Below are 15690 nucleotides of genomic sequence, written 5' to 3'. Positions count from 1 at the left end.
TAACGGGATGATATTGATATTATCTTGCTCTCTCACATTATTTTTTATTTTTATTTTTGTTGTAAGTTATTTAAATTTCAATAATTTTATAATTTTAAAATTGCATAACTTTTATGGTTTTATAATTTTTTATATTTAGTTTTATTATTGTATTATTTTATAATATTTTTAAAATAATATAAATTTTATATTATTGAAAAAATATTAATACAGACCCACCATTTACCAACCATTAAACCTGAGAAGTTGTAGGACAGTCAGGAGAAAGAACTGGAGAGAAGCCCCTGTGATATTTTATTTGACATGCATAAAAAAAAAATTAGCATGAATAAATAACATAATATCCACAATGTTCTCTTGATATGGTTCAGGCATTGGAGTAGCAGCAATTTCTAGGTCAAATTTCTCCCAAACCTTTGACATATCAGAGAGAGGTGTTAGGGTTTTTCTTCCTTCTCCCTATACTCGCCCTTTTCTCTCTTTTCTTCTTCGCGCAGGAATCAACCCTCTCCAGTCGCACCACCATCTCTCAGCGCCGCTCTTCAACCACGCACTCACGGTGGTAACCACCCCAGATTTCAGGTATGTCCTCTCGCTCACGAGTTTATGATTTGAATGAAGAAATTGTATTATTGTGCTGACGAATGAAGGAGTTATGTTTATAACTCGTTCTTACAACGAGCTCTACAGGCTCAACAGCTAACAAAAAAGAGTTACAGCAAACAACAATTCCTAATTCTATGAAAGAATTATAACAGGAGGGCAGGCATACCTGATACATTGAATCAAATTTAAGTAACAGGATCGTTTTTAAGAAAAAGAGAGAAAATGAAAAGGTGAGAAACTGAGTTCAGTAACAACAACCTGTACAGATAATTTCAAATGTAATGACCTGTTAGATAACTAACCGAAACATTTTATTCATTCATTGACACTAACAAGCAAGGTTTTGGTATTCTATATATATAGAATACCATGACAGAATACAACCCACCTCTTAAGTTGGGTGCACACTCACAAAACAACATAAACTTAATACATTTCAACATGACCAATATGTAGTATATTTAAAAATAAATGAATCTCTACTGTACTTGTTAAAACGCATAGGAAGGATGCATTTAGGAAAAATAATTAAAAAAATTTCTTATCACACTTGCAACAATGGAAGAAATTGTGTTAAGTGAAAATATTTCCCAATCAATTCGTCTGATTTTTGATACAGATCCTAGTCAATCTAAAAATGTAAAACATAAAAGCTTCAAGATATCCTTAAAAGTGGTCTTTTAAGTCCAATGCAAAAAGAAAGAAGGCAAAAGTTTGATAATCATATGAACATATGTATTTTTGTGGCTGATAGACGTAGTTAAGGTGGCCAATTGAGAAAATTTATTACTGGGTAGCTAAACTAACATTTTGCAAAACGGAATTGAGAAAAAAAGAGGACTCCCCTTCAAATGCATTACAATCACTATGCACAGACGTTGATCACAGGAGAGAAGAATCTTGAGTTTGACTACCTTGGTCACAGGAGAGAAGAAAACTACGGTTAATAGTATTGGCTAAATATGCCCCAGGATGGCCCTAAACTAGTGTCAATTTTTTGCCCCTAGAGAATTCGTCCCTTAAATTTCAGACAAGCTCCCTGGAGCCCACAAAAAGCATAGTTCGGTTGCATGTTAAACAGACTGAGGGCTTCAAACTTGTGAACTCATCTAACTGTGCGAGTTCACAAGTGAGGTTAACAACCATGTTTGAAACCATTTTTCTCCATTTTGTTCATGGTTTGCTTTATTATGTAGACTAGCTTGTTGTTAGGTAATTTGCTTAATACTTTTGATTGATGAAAAACCAAAGCGTTAATGATTTTATAAAAATATTTTTATGTTGTTTTTCATTTAAGTTCAATGCTGTCTTTTATTTGTCGGGTGATGATACTGAATTATTTTTCATGTTATCTTTGATCATGGAATGGTTATCATTGGGAAGCCTACTTCTGAATAAATTCTTTCTGTAATTTATATGAATGTAACAGTGTTAATTCTCTTTGTTGCAACTGCTATTTGTTGTAGGTTTGCCTTTGACTGTTTTTTGTTTTGACTTTTATGTTAATTTTTTGTTCTCTTTTTCGATTCTTGTTGTTCATTGTGCAATCATCATTCTAGCTTATGTCCTAAATGAGTTCTTAAAACATGGATTAATGCATCTCTTCTACAAGGGCTTAACGAAAAAATGGTGTACACTCTTTTTTTAAGTCTTGTATCAATATCCTTAGTTGTATCAGATAAAACAAACTGTACAGGAATATTACTTTTTGATAGGTTCAAAGGAAAAATTTATGTTAGAAGAAATAAGAGGGACAAACAGTTATAACTGTCTGTGGGTTGGGTTTGTTGTGTCAGACTATTATAAAGTCTTTTTGGGAGGTTGTTTTCTTTAGTTTTTGTCATTCTTGGTATTTCTGTAAAGAGATAGGTGAGGAAAGTCTGGTCCTCTCGAAAGACCAGAGGAGTGTGGTGTGTTTGGTTCTTCCACATTGATGGAATCCTTTGGTGTTGTTCTAATAAAGACTCCAAGATTATGTGGGTTTATTCGTTTTAGGTCTGAGTACCTATCACTTTTCAGCTTGTCTTACAGTTTTATGTTGCTGAATTATGATGTTTTTTTACTTGTTTACTTTTATGCTTGGAGTAGAGAGGGAGTTTATCGTTTCACTCGACGAGTTAATAACTTTGTATTAAAATGGTGAAAGTGAAACATGCAGAATTGAAATCAAGTCTATTTTATTTAATAACAAAAGATTTAGATTCTAAATCATTTTTTTTGAATTTCAAAACATGGGATTTGGCTTCTAAATCAATTCAATTCCATTATGTGTTTTTTAAATCAAGTCATTTTACATTTTAGTGTTTTGAGACATGTCCTAATGATTTTAGTTATGGAGGAGCAATTCATTCTTAGAGTTCCACCGAATGTGGCAGAGAGAATAGAGCGGCTTTTGAATGAAACTGATCCTTCTTCATCTGAAGACAAGTCATTAGATTTATCATTTAGTGAGGATGGAAGAAGTGGTACGTTTATGATTGGGAATGAACACTTCCCAGCTTCTCTATTGGACCTTCCTTGTGTTGTTGAATCCTACAAGACATATGATGATAACTCTTTGATTAAGACTGCTGACATTGGTCAGGTCAGTTGTGCATCATTAATCAAATAGTTCATTCATTCCTAATCACATCTTTGATTCATGTAACTTAATAACTGTGTGTCTGATTTTTTATGACTCCAACTAACAGATGATTATGGTTCGGGAATATGGTGATGCTGCTCCAGATGTAATTGAGTACAGGCATGGTCTCACCCCGCCGATGAGAGATGCTCGCAAGCGTAGATTTCGCAGGGAGCCCGATCTTAATGTATTATATTCACTCACATGACAAACATTGACATACCTCTCTTCTTCCATATATGTATATGTATGTGTATATGATCTCATATTAACATTTTTGTTAATATTTCATTTTCCAGCCTGAGCTTGTGTCCCGTGTTGAGAAAGATCTCCTCAAAATCATGGCTCGAGGAACAGCTGAAAATCTTGATATCCTTAAACGTCTTTGTTGTCTCAAACAGCAAATGAGTGATGTTTTCATTTTTTAATCTTTAATCTATGATTGTGCTTTAAATTATTTTATTGAAATAATGGATAGTTATTGAAATTATTATGAAATTATTATTGGTTTTTTCTTACCACCCTTTTATTTATTGTTTTCCTCACTTATAGACACGGGGTTCGTGGGATAACTAGAGTCTATGTTTGCATAAAGGATAAAATTTAGTTTGTTGCCTTCTTGATAGTGGAAACAATCTTCACTTTGGTTATTTCCTTGACTGAGATTCACATGCAGAAGCCGCTGAACAAGAAGTGGAGGAAAATGCCCGAGGTGCTAACAAAAAAGTTGCACCTAAGCCTGCACCAAAGCATGATGTTCCAGAGAATCTTACAAATGCAGGGGAGCCTGACAGGAGTGATTCTGAAGAATCTGATGATTCAGTCTGACCCAAATCAACCTCCAAATAGTATTTATATTACAATGATGAAATGAAAGCCTGTATAGTATAACTGCTGTTAAATTTGAATTACGTCCACCCTTAAAATCAACTTTAGTGGATTTTCCATTGTAGGTGTTTGTATGTACTTTTGTATATTTTATCAAATGGTGCATTTTCGTGGCATTTTTTATTGGTAATTGTTTTTGTGCTGTACCGGTTTGATTACTAACCTTTGAGGTGCTAATTCCTCCTCGATATAAGAGTAAGCATGTGTTTATTTAAAGCCATTTTTGTTGAAATTGCATGCTTTATTAGGTTTTTTGAAACCTAATGTTGACTTATGCCATTTGGTGAGAAACGCGTAGGTTCAATTGAGATTAGCGAGAGCATCACTGACGTATAGCTTTAAGAGTTTGCAAAAAGTCAGTTGAAATGACATTAGTCACTACTAATAAATTGATTACATTTTTGGCAATGGTATATCTCGAATCCTTTGTATTCTCCAGCTAAAGCACTAAATTTCTGCAACTACCTACCAAGAATGATCCCAAATACACCATACGAAGTGGCACGTAAAACCATAAATATGGCCCAAAAACAGTATAAAGTTGCAATCTAAAACTGGGGCGTCTTTTGGTCATGACATCATTAAAGCAATAAGACACTAATAGACGATATCAAATACTGAAAGGTGGACACTTGCAGGTTCAAACCAGCTCCAACTCCTACAGGACTTACAGGTCCAGGTCCAAGTCCAATTGCTGCAGAAGATGAACTTCTTCCACCAAAGCTCGAGTTAGCACTGTCATCAAAATATTGAATTCAATACAAGATCAGGTTTGATAAACATAAATACTTGTAAGATTAAATTCATAATTGATGTGCACATAGACTCGGTCAATCTCACCTTCCCGCATATATACAGGACCCATAACCTGCAATGCAGCAAAAATATCCATCATTAATTTCTTATGCAGTAGAGGGCATGGCAATATGACAACACTTTAAGTGATAAACTTAAAAGAATCAAATAGAAACTTGCAAATCATGACACTCTTGCTGGATAAATTTTTGAAAGAGTGATCTCTATTTTCTGCCCGTCTGTCAAATAAATATGCTTATCAATAATAAACCAATTCTATGAGCGAACTTATAAATCACAGTCCAAAACTGCATTGCATTTGCATACCCAATTGTGGCTGCAATTTTGTACAACACTAAACAGCAACTTAAAACCTCAGTTATATATGTTTTGACAGTGGAGAAAAGAAAGTTAAAACTGTGACAAAAGTAAGATACCAAAATATTGAAAATAAAACAGAAAAATGAGGATCATGGACTTACTGGGATCCTCAGTTGTTGTTGTAGCTGTACCATCAAAGTCACATGTGCCACCAGCATTATGCATTTTTTGATAATAATCATTATAAGCATAAGAGGCATGGCTTTTCACGTTATTGGGGGAATAGCATGGTCTTCCTGGTTGGATAGCTACACAGTTAGCTTGGCCTTGTCCACAAGCCCAGCTCAAACCAGCTTGCAATTTGTCAGTGTCTGAATCATCTTTAGCCACACAAAATGATCCTAGAGAATTTCCATTTCTCTGGTTGGAAGCACTAAAACTGAAGGGATAAACACTACTTCCATTAGCATAAAAAATACCCCAATTCTTTTCTGATACAGGCCCTTTTCTCTTGTCCTCATTAAATAACTCATATAGGTATGTATTAAGGGCTATCTTTGGCTGACTAGGGGGTCCTGAACCATTGAGTACTCTCAGAATTAAATTATTATTGTAGGTCTCAGCATTCTTTTCAGTAGCATCTGGTTCATTTACTGCACCAAAACTAGGCCAACCCGTTTCTGTGACAACAATAGGTATATTATTGAAATTGAAGGCTTCTATGGCATAATAGGTAGCGTCCACCATGGCCTCAAACATGCTATTGTAATGGAACAGTGTGTTTGGGTCAACAATTTGCTTCACTGGAGAAAGGGGTCTGAATAGAGCATATTCAATAGGGAAAATGCCATCTCCTCTAGTGTATCCATAATAAGGGTAGGCATTTAACATGTAAGATGAATTTGTGTTCTGCAAAAACTGAAGGAGCTGGTAGATTGTGGAGTTCCATGAGGAGTTAAAGGTGGCCGTGGAAGGAGGAAAAGGCCTGGAAATTATATCCATGGACTGTGGCGTTGAAATCTTAACCCTAAAGTTAAGGTTTGAAGCAACAAGTGCTTTGTGCAGATGGTTCATGGCAGGAACAAGAACAGGTGCAACTTTTGGGACTAAGGTGAGAACCTCACTACCTACTGATATTGCTGTGATGTTAGTAAATGGCATGTATGCAGCCACATTCTTACTAATCCAAGCTGCAGCAACTGATGCAGATTCTCCAATGCCTAGTATCTCTTCATCTGTGACACCAACAATTACTTCAACGCCAGTTTTTGAAAGTGCTTGTAGCATGTGTTCGTTGGCATCATACAGACGCACGTGTGTAATTTGATGTGCTTTCAGAATAGCAACCAGATTTGAAGCAGATGGAAGATCAGTAACATCAGTGCCAATGTTTACCCCCACAAATGCACCTACATTAAGAAAGTGATGCTTCATCAATGAAATAATGATACACATTCAACTATTTCCTCCTTGTATCTGCATCTGCATCTGCTCAGTCCTTCTCCTTACTTACCCAGTTTTTGTAGCAACTAAGCAGAAAATAGTACCATTCATATGTCAAAATTTATGTAAAGGTTTCAAACTATAAAGTAGGTTTCAAAAAACACAGTCCACAACTTCGATTTTGGCAGCAACGCCAAGGTTTTTAGGAGCTTTTACGAAATTTGTCAAAATTCTTGAAATATCAAAACTTGTGACAAAATCATGATTCAAAACCTTCAAAATCAGAAGGTTTAGTAGATCAGCAAGCAAACCATAAAATAGAAAAAGGTGAAATTGTGATTTACCTAATGCATTGCTCACTGTGGCAACAATGAGGAACAAAACACTTGTGAGCCACCTTTCAAGCTTCATCCCTTCCATAAGCAAAGCCTCAACAATGAAGGCTTCAGCAACAAAAAGAAATAACATCTTTAACAGCTAAAATTGTAACTAACAGGTATATAGCATTTGTACCAACTACAAACTCAAGACTCCAACAAACAATGAAGTCGAAAAGAAAACCCAAATGCACATGTTTGTAACTGCATTTTGATGAATGAACAAGCTTTACTATTTACCATCTTTTTGTTTGTTTTTTCATGAAGAAATCAAAACATGGGTGTATATGAAAAATTGTAAATACCTGAGAGAATGTGAAAAGATGAATGTGATGGAGGGAAGTGGCAATGAATACTTCACTTGATCACAGTTTTTGAGTTGAGTTTTGTGTTGTGATCGTCTTTTTCCCTCCAAACCCCAAAAGTCATTCATTAATTTTTCTACTCTTTTCTTGTGCAATCATAGTCCTAAATCAGTGAGACATGTCTCACTGTTCATACCAAAACTAAAAAGGAGCCGAAAGGTCAATAACGCGTAATTAATATATATATATATATATATATATATATATATATTATTATTATTATTATCACTTACTCATTTTTGGCTTCTTCGCCTTCCTATCAGCCAAGCTATACACATACATTAGAGAAACACAAAATTCAGAGTCTTTTACCAAAATTAAATTATAATAAAAAAAACCCATCTTTTATTTTGATAAATTTATCCAAAAGCAGTTTGAAAGTAATTATTGTTACAAAATTCGAGCTTGAGCATTACAGAAACAATTATATATTTTGTTATCGAGAAGATAAAACAATTATAGATTTGAAAATGAAAGAGTTGAATATAAGTGTGAAAGGAGAGTAAAGTGAATCGAAATTCAAAATGGAAATAGGTCAGTTTTGGATAATCGAGGAATCGAGCATAGAAAAATAAGTCACTTTTGGTTGTAAAGTGTTGAAAGTTTTCCCACTGCTCCCTGTCACTATGTCAAATGTCAAAAAGTTACTTATTTTAATTCTTGTTCTCTTCTACTGATAAGCCACAACGCGACAATAAACCCTTCAAATTTTACATTACTTTTAGGAAAAGGTTTATTCGACAACAGATTTTTGACAATAATTTGACAACGATACGTGTGACATTATCATTGGTTGTTTTTATCAAATTTTTTTAAAAGTTTCATTTTGTCTTCGAGGGCATCTTTGGAAAGATGGTTCAGAATGTACTTTTCACTTTTTGAAACAATACTAAAAGAAAAACCTATTCCTCTCTTCGAAACTCTCTCACCGCCTTCGACATTCCTCATTCGAATCTCCGCCACCGAAGTAAAGTACTGTGTTTATTCACTGTTGTTCGTTCGTTGCTTGGATCCACCGTTGTCTCCGGAGGAAGTCGTGTGGCCTTCTACTTTTTCGTTTCTGGGTAACACAAAAGAAGAAGACCTTGGTTTCCGAGGGTGTTTGTTGTCACTGTTCATCGCTGCAAAGTTGCAATATTTTGGCTGATTCAGCGTTTCAGATGGCTTTTGGTGGTTGATTCTCCTACCAAGTTGAGAATTTGAGATGAGCAGCCAAAAGGGTCGTCATGAAGAAGAGATGGGCACCTCAGAAACCACCGGGAAAGTGGTTGTGGTTGCAGTTAAAGCTTCCAGAGATATCTCAAGGACTGCTCTGGTGTGGGCTTTGACTCATGTTGTTCAACCAGGGGATTGCATTAAGCTGTTGGTGGTCATTCCGGCTCTTTCTTCAAGTATTGCTTACTTTTCTTCATTCTCTCTCTCTTTTTTTCCTTTTAATTTATATATGATTGGTTTGGCTCTTTCTTAGTTACATTACTCAGTTTAGTTTCACATTAATGGCTTTATAAAACTGAGTTAAAGAAAAAGTAAACTAGAAGATGAATACAGAGAATGAGGCACTGGTTGGCACATTCTACGCAATTCTGTTTTGAACCTTCAAATATGTAAGGCTTTAGGACCTCGACGTTGCTAGAGATCTGAACAATCCAGAAACCTGTTCTACTCATTCTTGTATCGAGGTTCGTAACTGACTACAATTTCTGCATTTGCAGGCAAGAGGGTATGGGCATTTTCAAGATTTACCACTGACTGTGCCTCCAGTAATTGGAGATCCAGTTTAGGAACTGCTTCAGATCAGAAAGTAGTTATAACAAAATCCTGTTCTCAGTTAGTGCTTCAACTCCATGATTTTTACGATCCAGAGAAGGTTGGGACATACATAACATTGTAATAGCTTCCATATATGCATATTCTTTCTTGCTTTCTTTATGTCTAGTGTTCGGTTTTCCTAAACTGTCAAACAATTTACACAGATAAAGATCAGAGTGAAGATTCTTTCTGGTTCTTCATGTGGAGGTGTGGCCGCTGAGGCCAAGAGAGTTGAGTCAAGCTGGGTTATATTGGACAAGTAATTTTTAACTTTCTTTGTTAAAGGCTGCGTTGTTGCTTGATACATCTGTGAAGTTTTCCCAATTACTCATACACCGAAGATGATTGTCTATTTGCAGAAAGTTGAAGCATGAAAAGAAATATTGCATGGAGCAGCTGCATTGCAATATTGCATGGATGGTGATTTGTCAAAGCATGAAGACAACGTGCAGAGATCCAGCGACAAGACTTTGGCAACTGCATATGAAGCTTTGCTTCAGAAATTCTCAAAGTTGGATGAAGATCCTATACTAGGAATGCTTAACTGTAAAATTGATGTGAACTTGAGCAAAAGTGTTAGAGAAGCAATTTCACTAGCTAAAGGTTCACCTCCTAGATTTTATAGGTTTTCAATTATATGTTGCAACACTTAGGATTTTATAGGTTTTCAATTATATGTTTATTAGTTGCCTAGATATTTACATTGTATGAGCCTTGTACATGTTTTTTGTAAACAAAAGATTATGATTATAAATGTTGGGTAATATGTACTGATAATATATTATATAAATAAAATTTCAATTTTGATAGAGTACCATACGTTTTCTTCCAGTGTTGTTCGACTATATATATTGAAACCTTTTTTTGGGGAGCAGTGTTCATCTAGCTGGGGAGTATCGTTGAAGTTTCTGTACAAATTATCCTTTTTCCTCTGGTAATCGATTACAGTAACCAGGATTACCAGAGGAAAAAGGATAATTTGTACAGAAACTTCAACGGTACTCCCCAGCTAGATGAACACTGCTCCCCAACTCTGTTTTTCTGACCTTTGCTACTTGTTTTGTTCTTAACTTTCTCCACCAAACTCCAAATGACTTGATTCTTGTTTTGTTGGAATCTAGACTCAAAGAGCTTTCCAACAAAACAAGAATCAACTCATTTGGAGTTCGGTGGAGAAAGTTATGAGCAAAACAACCAGCAAAGATGAGAGGTGGTAGAAATATATAAAACGTTAACTTTAAGGAATTAACTGCATCTACTCAGATGTCCAAAAATTATAAATTAGTAGTCATTGGAAAGATTTTTGAGTCTACTTTCTAATAAAAAAAGAATCACATAATTTGGAGGTCTGTGAAAAAAGTTATGATTAAAATAGTCAGCAAAGGTCAAAGTTGACAGCATGGGTTATGCACCTCACCTCAATTGGAGAAAACCACCTAAATGGACATTTTTATTTTGAAGAAATCAATGACCTAACCTCATTATTAGTGCAGGGAGTACACCCAATAACATTGAAGTCACTCACCCATCTCAAAAAAGGAAAAATTCAACAAAAATAGAGAATGGGGAGCATTGTTCATCTAGCTCGGGAGTACAGTTGAAGTTTCTGTACAAATTACCCTTTTTCCTTTGGTAATCGATTACAGGGGTCTTGTAATCGATTACTACAGGAAAAAGTGTAATTTGTACAGAAACTTCAACTGTACTCCCCAGCTAGATGAACATTGTTCCCCAAACTTGATTTTGTGTCCCCAAAGTCATTTTTCATTACTCAATACCCTTCATTATTTTGTTTATATTTGTTTAATATTGAAGTATTCCAACTTGAAGTGTTCCATTAATGATGCATCCACAAAACCTTCAAAAGACAGTCATAACGAATCCAAAATATTCCTGGGGAGTGCTTAAGCCACGTTTGGGTAGCACTCTTCAACTTTCGGTACAAAAGGCACTTTTTCTACTGGTAAGCGATTACCAGCTCCCTGTAATCGATTACAACAACATCAGTCTTGTGTCAATGATGACGAACAAACAACTGCAAAACAAAATTAATATTTGTTGGTACAAATAACCAACGTAAGTGACAACCCAAAAGCAAGACACACCAAAAAATGACGAACAGATGCAAGACCAAAATCCACTCCCCAAAATACAAATACCGAGACTGACACTGTGATCACCTGTACTTGGTCTTCCATCAACAACTGACACTGACCTAACTTGAAAATCCTTCTTTTCCACACCTTCATCCATGGTTAACCACTTCAAAAAAAAATTAAAACACAGTCCTGCAGAGAGTGGGGAGTTATTCAGGCAATACTGGGTAGCAGTAACCAACTTTTGGTACAAAATATCATTTTTCCAATTGTAAGCGATTACCAACACATGTAAGCGATTACATCTGCATGTCAAACCTTGTCCATGGTGAAGGGCCTCCCCCATCAACCCAGGATCACCTCTACTTGGTCTTCCATCAACAACTGACACTGACCTAACTTGAAAATCCTTCTTTTCCAATCATTCATCCATGGCTAACCACTTCAAAAAAAATAAATGAAAACACAGTTCTGCTGACAGTGGGGAGTTGTTCAGGAAATACTGGGTAGCAGTAGTCAACTTTTGGTACAAAATTCCAATTTTCCAATTGTAAGCGATTACCAACACATGTAAGCGATTACATCTGCATGTCAAACCTTGTCCATGGTGAAGGGCATCCCCCATCCACCCAGGATCACCTGTACTTGGTCTTCCATCAACAAAGGACTCACCTAACTTGAAAATCCTTCTTTTCCACACCTTCATCCATGGTTAACCACTTCAAAAATAATTGAAAACATAGTCCTACACACAGTGGGGAGTTCTTCAGCCGAAACTGGGTAGCACTAGTCAACTTTTGGTACAAAATGGCATTTTTCCAATTGTAAGCGATAACCAACACATGTAAGCGATTACAACTGCATGTCAAAGGCTGTCCATGGTCAATGGCCTCCCCCATCAACCCAAGATCACATGTACTTGGTCTTCCATCAACAAAGGACTCACCTAACTTCAAAATCCTTCTTCTGCACACCTTCATCCATGCCCAACTTGGTTAACCAATTCACAAAACACTCAAAATAACGAACAAAGAAGCCAATGTCAGGGGTCGAAGCCATTGTACAAAATAACGAACAAAGAACCACAAACTTCAAAAAACCCTTCCATTGAGACCGGTTAAAGCAGACCACGAACTCCACAAACAAAACTGCACCACACCAACTCAAATGGGTACACAGTCAACACAACAAACACACAAAATGAAATGAAAATCAAAAACCTGAAAATGGAAGACGAAAAAGAGAGTGTGAAGGAGAACGAGAGTGATGGAACAGAGAACGAGAGTGGTGGGGCAGAGAAGAACGACTGTGTGAAGGAGAGACAACGAAAATTTGAAAAAGAAATCCCTAGCAATGAGCACCAACTATTCTGGACAAAGGATTAAGTGAAAAATGAAGCAGGGCAGTTTGGGAAACTCATCCAAAGCAGATTTTCTTATTAAGAAAATAAATTCAAACCCAACCAAGTACAACGCGCCACGTGGCGTTGTCAAAAGTGTTGTCAAAACCCAGTTGTTGGAATATCGCTGCCCTTACTTTTATATCTAACATTTCATAAAACATAAAATAAACTATTACAAATATTATTATATCAACACATTCAATAAAAAATTTCACCATGCAAATCATTCAAACTTCAATTATATCTAAACCACTCTCCTATCATTATTACACCTTTAGTCATATTAAAAACCTAAATTAATTTATCTTTCTACCTTTCAACCAAACATTCTTTTTTTTTCTTCAAATTGATTACGTTCTCAGTAAAAAAAATACATTTATCAAAAGAATTAAATTATTTCAATAAAGTTGTTTCAAAAAAAATATATATTGACTATTGTATATGTGAAAGAACTCTAAACTATAGACATTATCCCAACGAAACAATAGATATAATAATAGTATAGTTTTGTCCTTCTCTATTAAAATATATTCTTTATTATAAAGAATAATATCTCTTTGAAAAGAGTAGCTTCACAATATTTACATTTTTGTCTCTAAAAATATGTAGAAAAGGGATAATGCTTTGCTCGGGTGTTCACTTCCTCTTGGTTCCTAAGTTTATCGTTTTCAACTTTATTTCGACTATATATAATTTTTTTTATTACTTGTTATTATTGTATCAATATATTGTTAAAAGGGAAATTTTGTTTATCTATCGTCACATTTTAATTTTATATCATTATAAATCTTTTTGATATTTTTTTGTTAAAAGTAAATAATAGTAAGAAAGGTCAAATGGTGTGTAACTTAATATATTTTTAAAAATTATCTTTATTATTTTATCTTAATAAAAGAGACACAAAATAATTTAAAATTATAAACCATATTGAAAGAAGAATACTCATTCTTCTTATTTAACAATATTAGTAATTTTTTATAATAAATAATTCGTATCAAAATAATAAGTTTCATGAAAAAAAATACTCTTAATCTAATAATTTGTACATTTAATCATTCCATATACTTTTGACTAGGATTTTTTTTTCTAATAAGCTTTAAGTTACTTTATAAAGATAAAATATTGATAAGGCTTAACTCAGATGTGATGAAAGTTCTTAGGATTTGAGATTAAAATATTTTTAAATATATTTAAGTTATTAATTAATATAGCATACATACACACATATTTATCTTTTTACAAGGTCAAGATTATCCTTTTGTATGATTATGTATTTCCTCTTTATTAATCTTTATATTTGAAAGTCTTTGATTCACTATTGTTTCTCAATCTCAAAGGTTCTTCGTCTTTGTGTAAAGACTCTGGTCTTGAAAAATGGAGATATATGCAAAGATACTTTAGTATTGAAGCTAGTGTATGTTGATAATAGTTAATATAGTTATAGGATACATGGTAATGTTTGTCATAAATACCTTTAGGTAATTGTGTATTTATACCATTCTTAATGAGTCACTTGAATAAGCCTTGGAAATGGATCCATGTAATTCTTAATCTTAGTTTTGTAGAAAAACACAGTGGAATGTTTAAGCACAAGACAAAACCAAGAGGGGATGAATTGGTTCAAGTTAAAAATCGTTTCCCTTTAAACAAATTTTTGCTTTTAAAAATTTCTTTGACAGAACTCAACACTTAATTTGATTAAAAGCAAATAAATAAAGTAGAGAAGGAAATAAAAGAATTACACAAGTAATGTTTATACTAGTTCGAATAAAAAGATTATACGTATAGTTGTTAATCTTTCTAAAAGAGGGATTAACTTTTTCACTAATATGAATAACAATTTACAATAGAGAAACAAAAATGAGATTGGAAAACACCTCTCTTTAATAGATAAGAGATGATAAACACCTTTTTTTGACACACAAGAACGAACAACTTGATTATGCTTGATAGAAGATCACCAACAACTTAGACACACTAAGTAACAACTTTTCCTTCTTTAAGCAACAAAACCACAAACTTTCTTAAACACTCAGTTTTTTCAAACTATACTCTTGTCTTGTAATAGTTTAAGTATCCCTTAAAGAACTTTGAAACACACTATGTATAACCCAAGGTTCGAGCTAGGTCAGAAAATTGAAAGACAACTCTCAACTTCTAGTGATAACTGATCATCTCAAGTGATAATCCATTATTCCAAGTGATAATTGTAACGTCCCAAAAATATACATCATGCATATATAATAAAGACGTCATCATACATAATATGAGAAAGCAGTCAAGAGTAATTTTAAGGATTACAGCCATCCTCAGAATAGTGCGGAAATTACAACAAGGGTAAATAGAATTTCTCCATGAAAAACAGAGAGAATTTAAACTTAGAATACACACGAGTTTATTCCAAACATTAGGAACCACGAAGAGAAACTAGCTAAACTAAGCTGCAGCACTGCTGTCCCCATCAAGAGCTGCTTCCAAAGTATCCTCCTCGCCATCTGCTCCCATCCAAGTGGATGATCATCGCCAAAGAATCATACCCAAACAGCACACAACACAAACAATGCAAGGGTGAGCTAGATATAAAAAGCATGTTATACAATTCAACGTGATATACAAAAGTCAATCATACATGGTAAATCAATATCACAAGACTTATTACATTAGACCCCGACTTGTTACTTTATATCCCGACTCGTCCGGACCAGAATGATTCCCGAGCTATGGCGGGTTATGCACTCGTGGTGGCCTCTACTGCTTTGCAAAGCCATTGCCAATGGGTTCCACCCTACCACACTCACGAGGTTAGTCCGTTCCGCGCCTTGGAGCATACTGGAAGCCTCCGAGACTAGGACCTCCTGCTACTCCTCACCACATGGATCGATCCTCTCTACTTGAGAATGAAAGACCATTGGAGCGTCAGGAAAACCCCCAAGACTGAGCTACCATGAAATCATTCTGTACACCC

At 34.8% G+C, this 15690-nt stretch overlaps 3 protein-coding genes across 4 annotated transcripts; 2 read left to right on the top strand and 1 right to left on the bottom strand.

Annotated features, from left to right (window-relative positions):
• Positions 1-239: 239 nt before the first annotated feature.
• Positions 240-4233, top strand: LOC148204943 (transcription initiation factor TFIID subunit 7-like). 2 transcript variants are annotated; one of them, XM_088100799.1, is made up of 5 exons: positions 240-582; positions 2937-3190; positions 3297-3416; positions 3529-3600; positions 3902-4233. In XM_088100799.1, exons 2-5 carry the CDS (start codon positions 2939-2941, stop codon positions 4055-4057), a joined length of 600 nt encoding a protein of 199 aa, XP_087956925.1. In that variant the 5' UTR covers positions 240-582; positions 2937-2938; the 3' UTR covers positions 4058-4233. The 2 variants fall into 2 exon arrangements, with proteins under 2 accessions (XP_087956925.1, XP_087956921.1); XM_088100795.1 differs by lacking the exon at positions 240-582 and having other exon boundaries at positions 642-3190.
• Positions 4234-4532: 299 nt separating this feature from the next.
• On the bottom strand, positions 4533-7529 carry LOC124835228 (glucan endo-1,3-beta-glucosidase 4-like). The gene is made up of 5 exons (XM_088100787.1): positions 7359-7529; positions 7021-7119; positions 5395-6642; positions 4958-4985; positions 4533-4852 (listed from the first exon to the last, which is right to left on the bottom strand). Exons 2-5 carry the CDS (start codon positions 7094-7096, stop codon positions 4699-4701), a joined length of 1506 nt encoding a protein of 501 aa, XP_087956913.1. The 5' UTR covers positions 7097-7119; positions 7359-7529; the 3' UTR covers positions 4533-4698.
• A 754-nt stretch (positions 7530-8283) lies between these two features.
• LOC148204942 (uncharacterized) lies at positions 8284-10041 on the top strand. The gene is made up of 4 exons (XM_088109566.1): positions 8284-8809; positions 9131-9285; positions 9392-9486; positions 9587-10041. The coding sequence occupies exons 1-4, from the start codon at positions 8623-8625 to the stop codon at positions 9759-9761; spliced, it is 612 nt and encodes a 203-aa protein (XP_087965692.1). The 5' UTR covers positions 8284-8622; the 3' UTR covers positions 9762-10041.
• Positions 10042-15690: the final 5649 nt, after the last annotated feature.

The sequence above is a fragment of the Vigna umbellata genome, chromosome 1 (assembly GCF_029865625.1).
Source record: "Vigna umbellata cultivar VRB3 chromosome 1, Vumbellata_1.0, whole genome shotgun sequence".
Classification (NCBI taxonomy): Eukaryota; Viridiplantae; Streptophyta; class Magnoliopsida; order Fabales; family Fabaceae; genus Vigna; species Vigna umbellata.
This window is presented reverse-complemented; position numbering and strand designations above follow the sequence as displayed.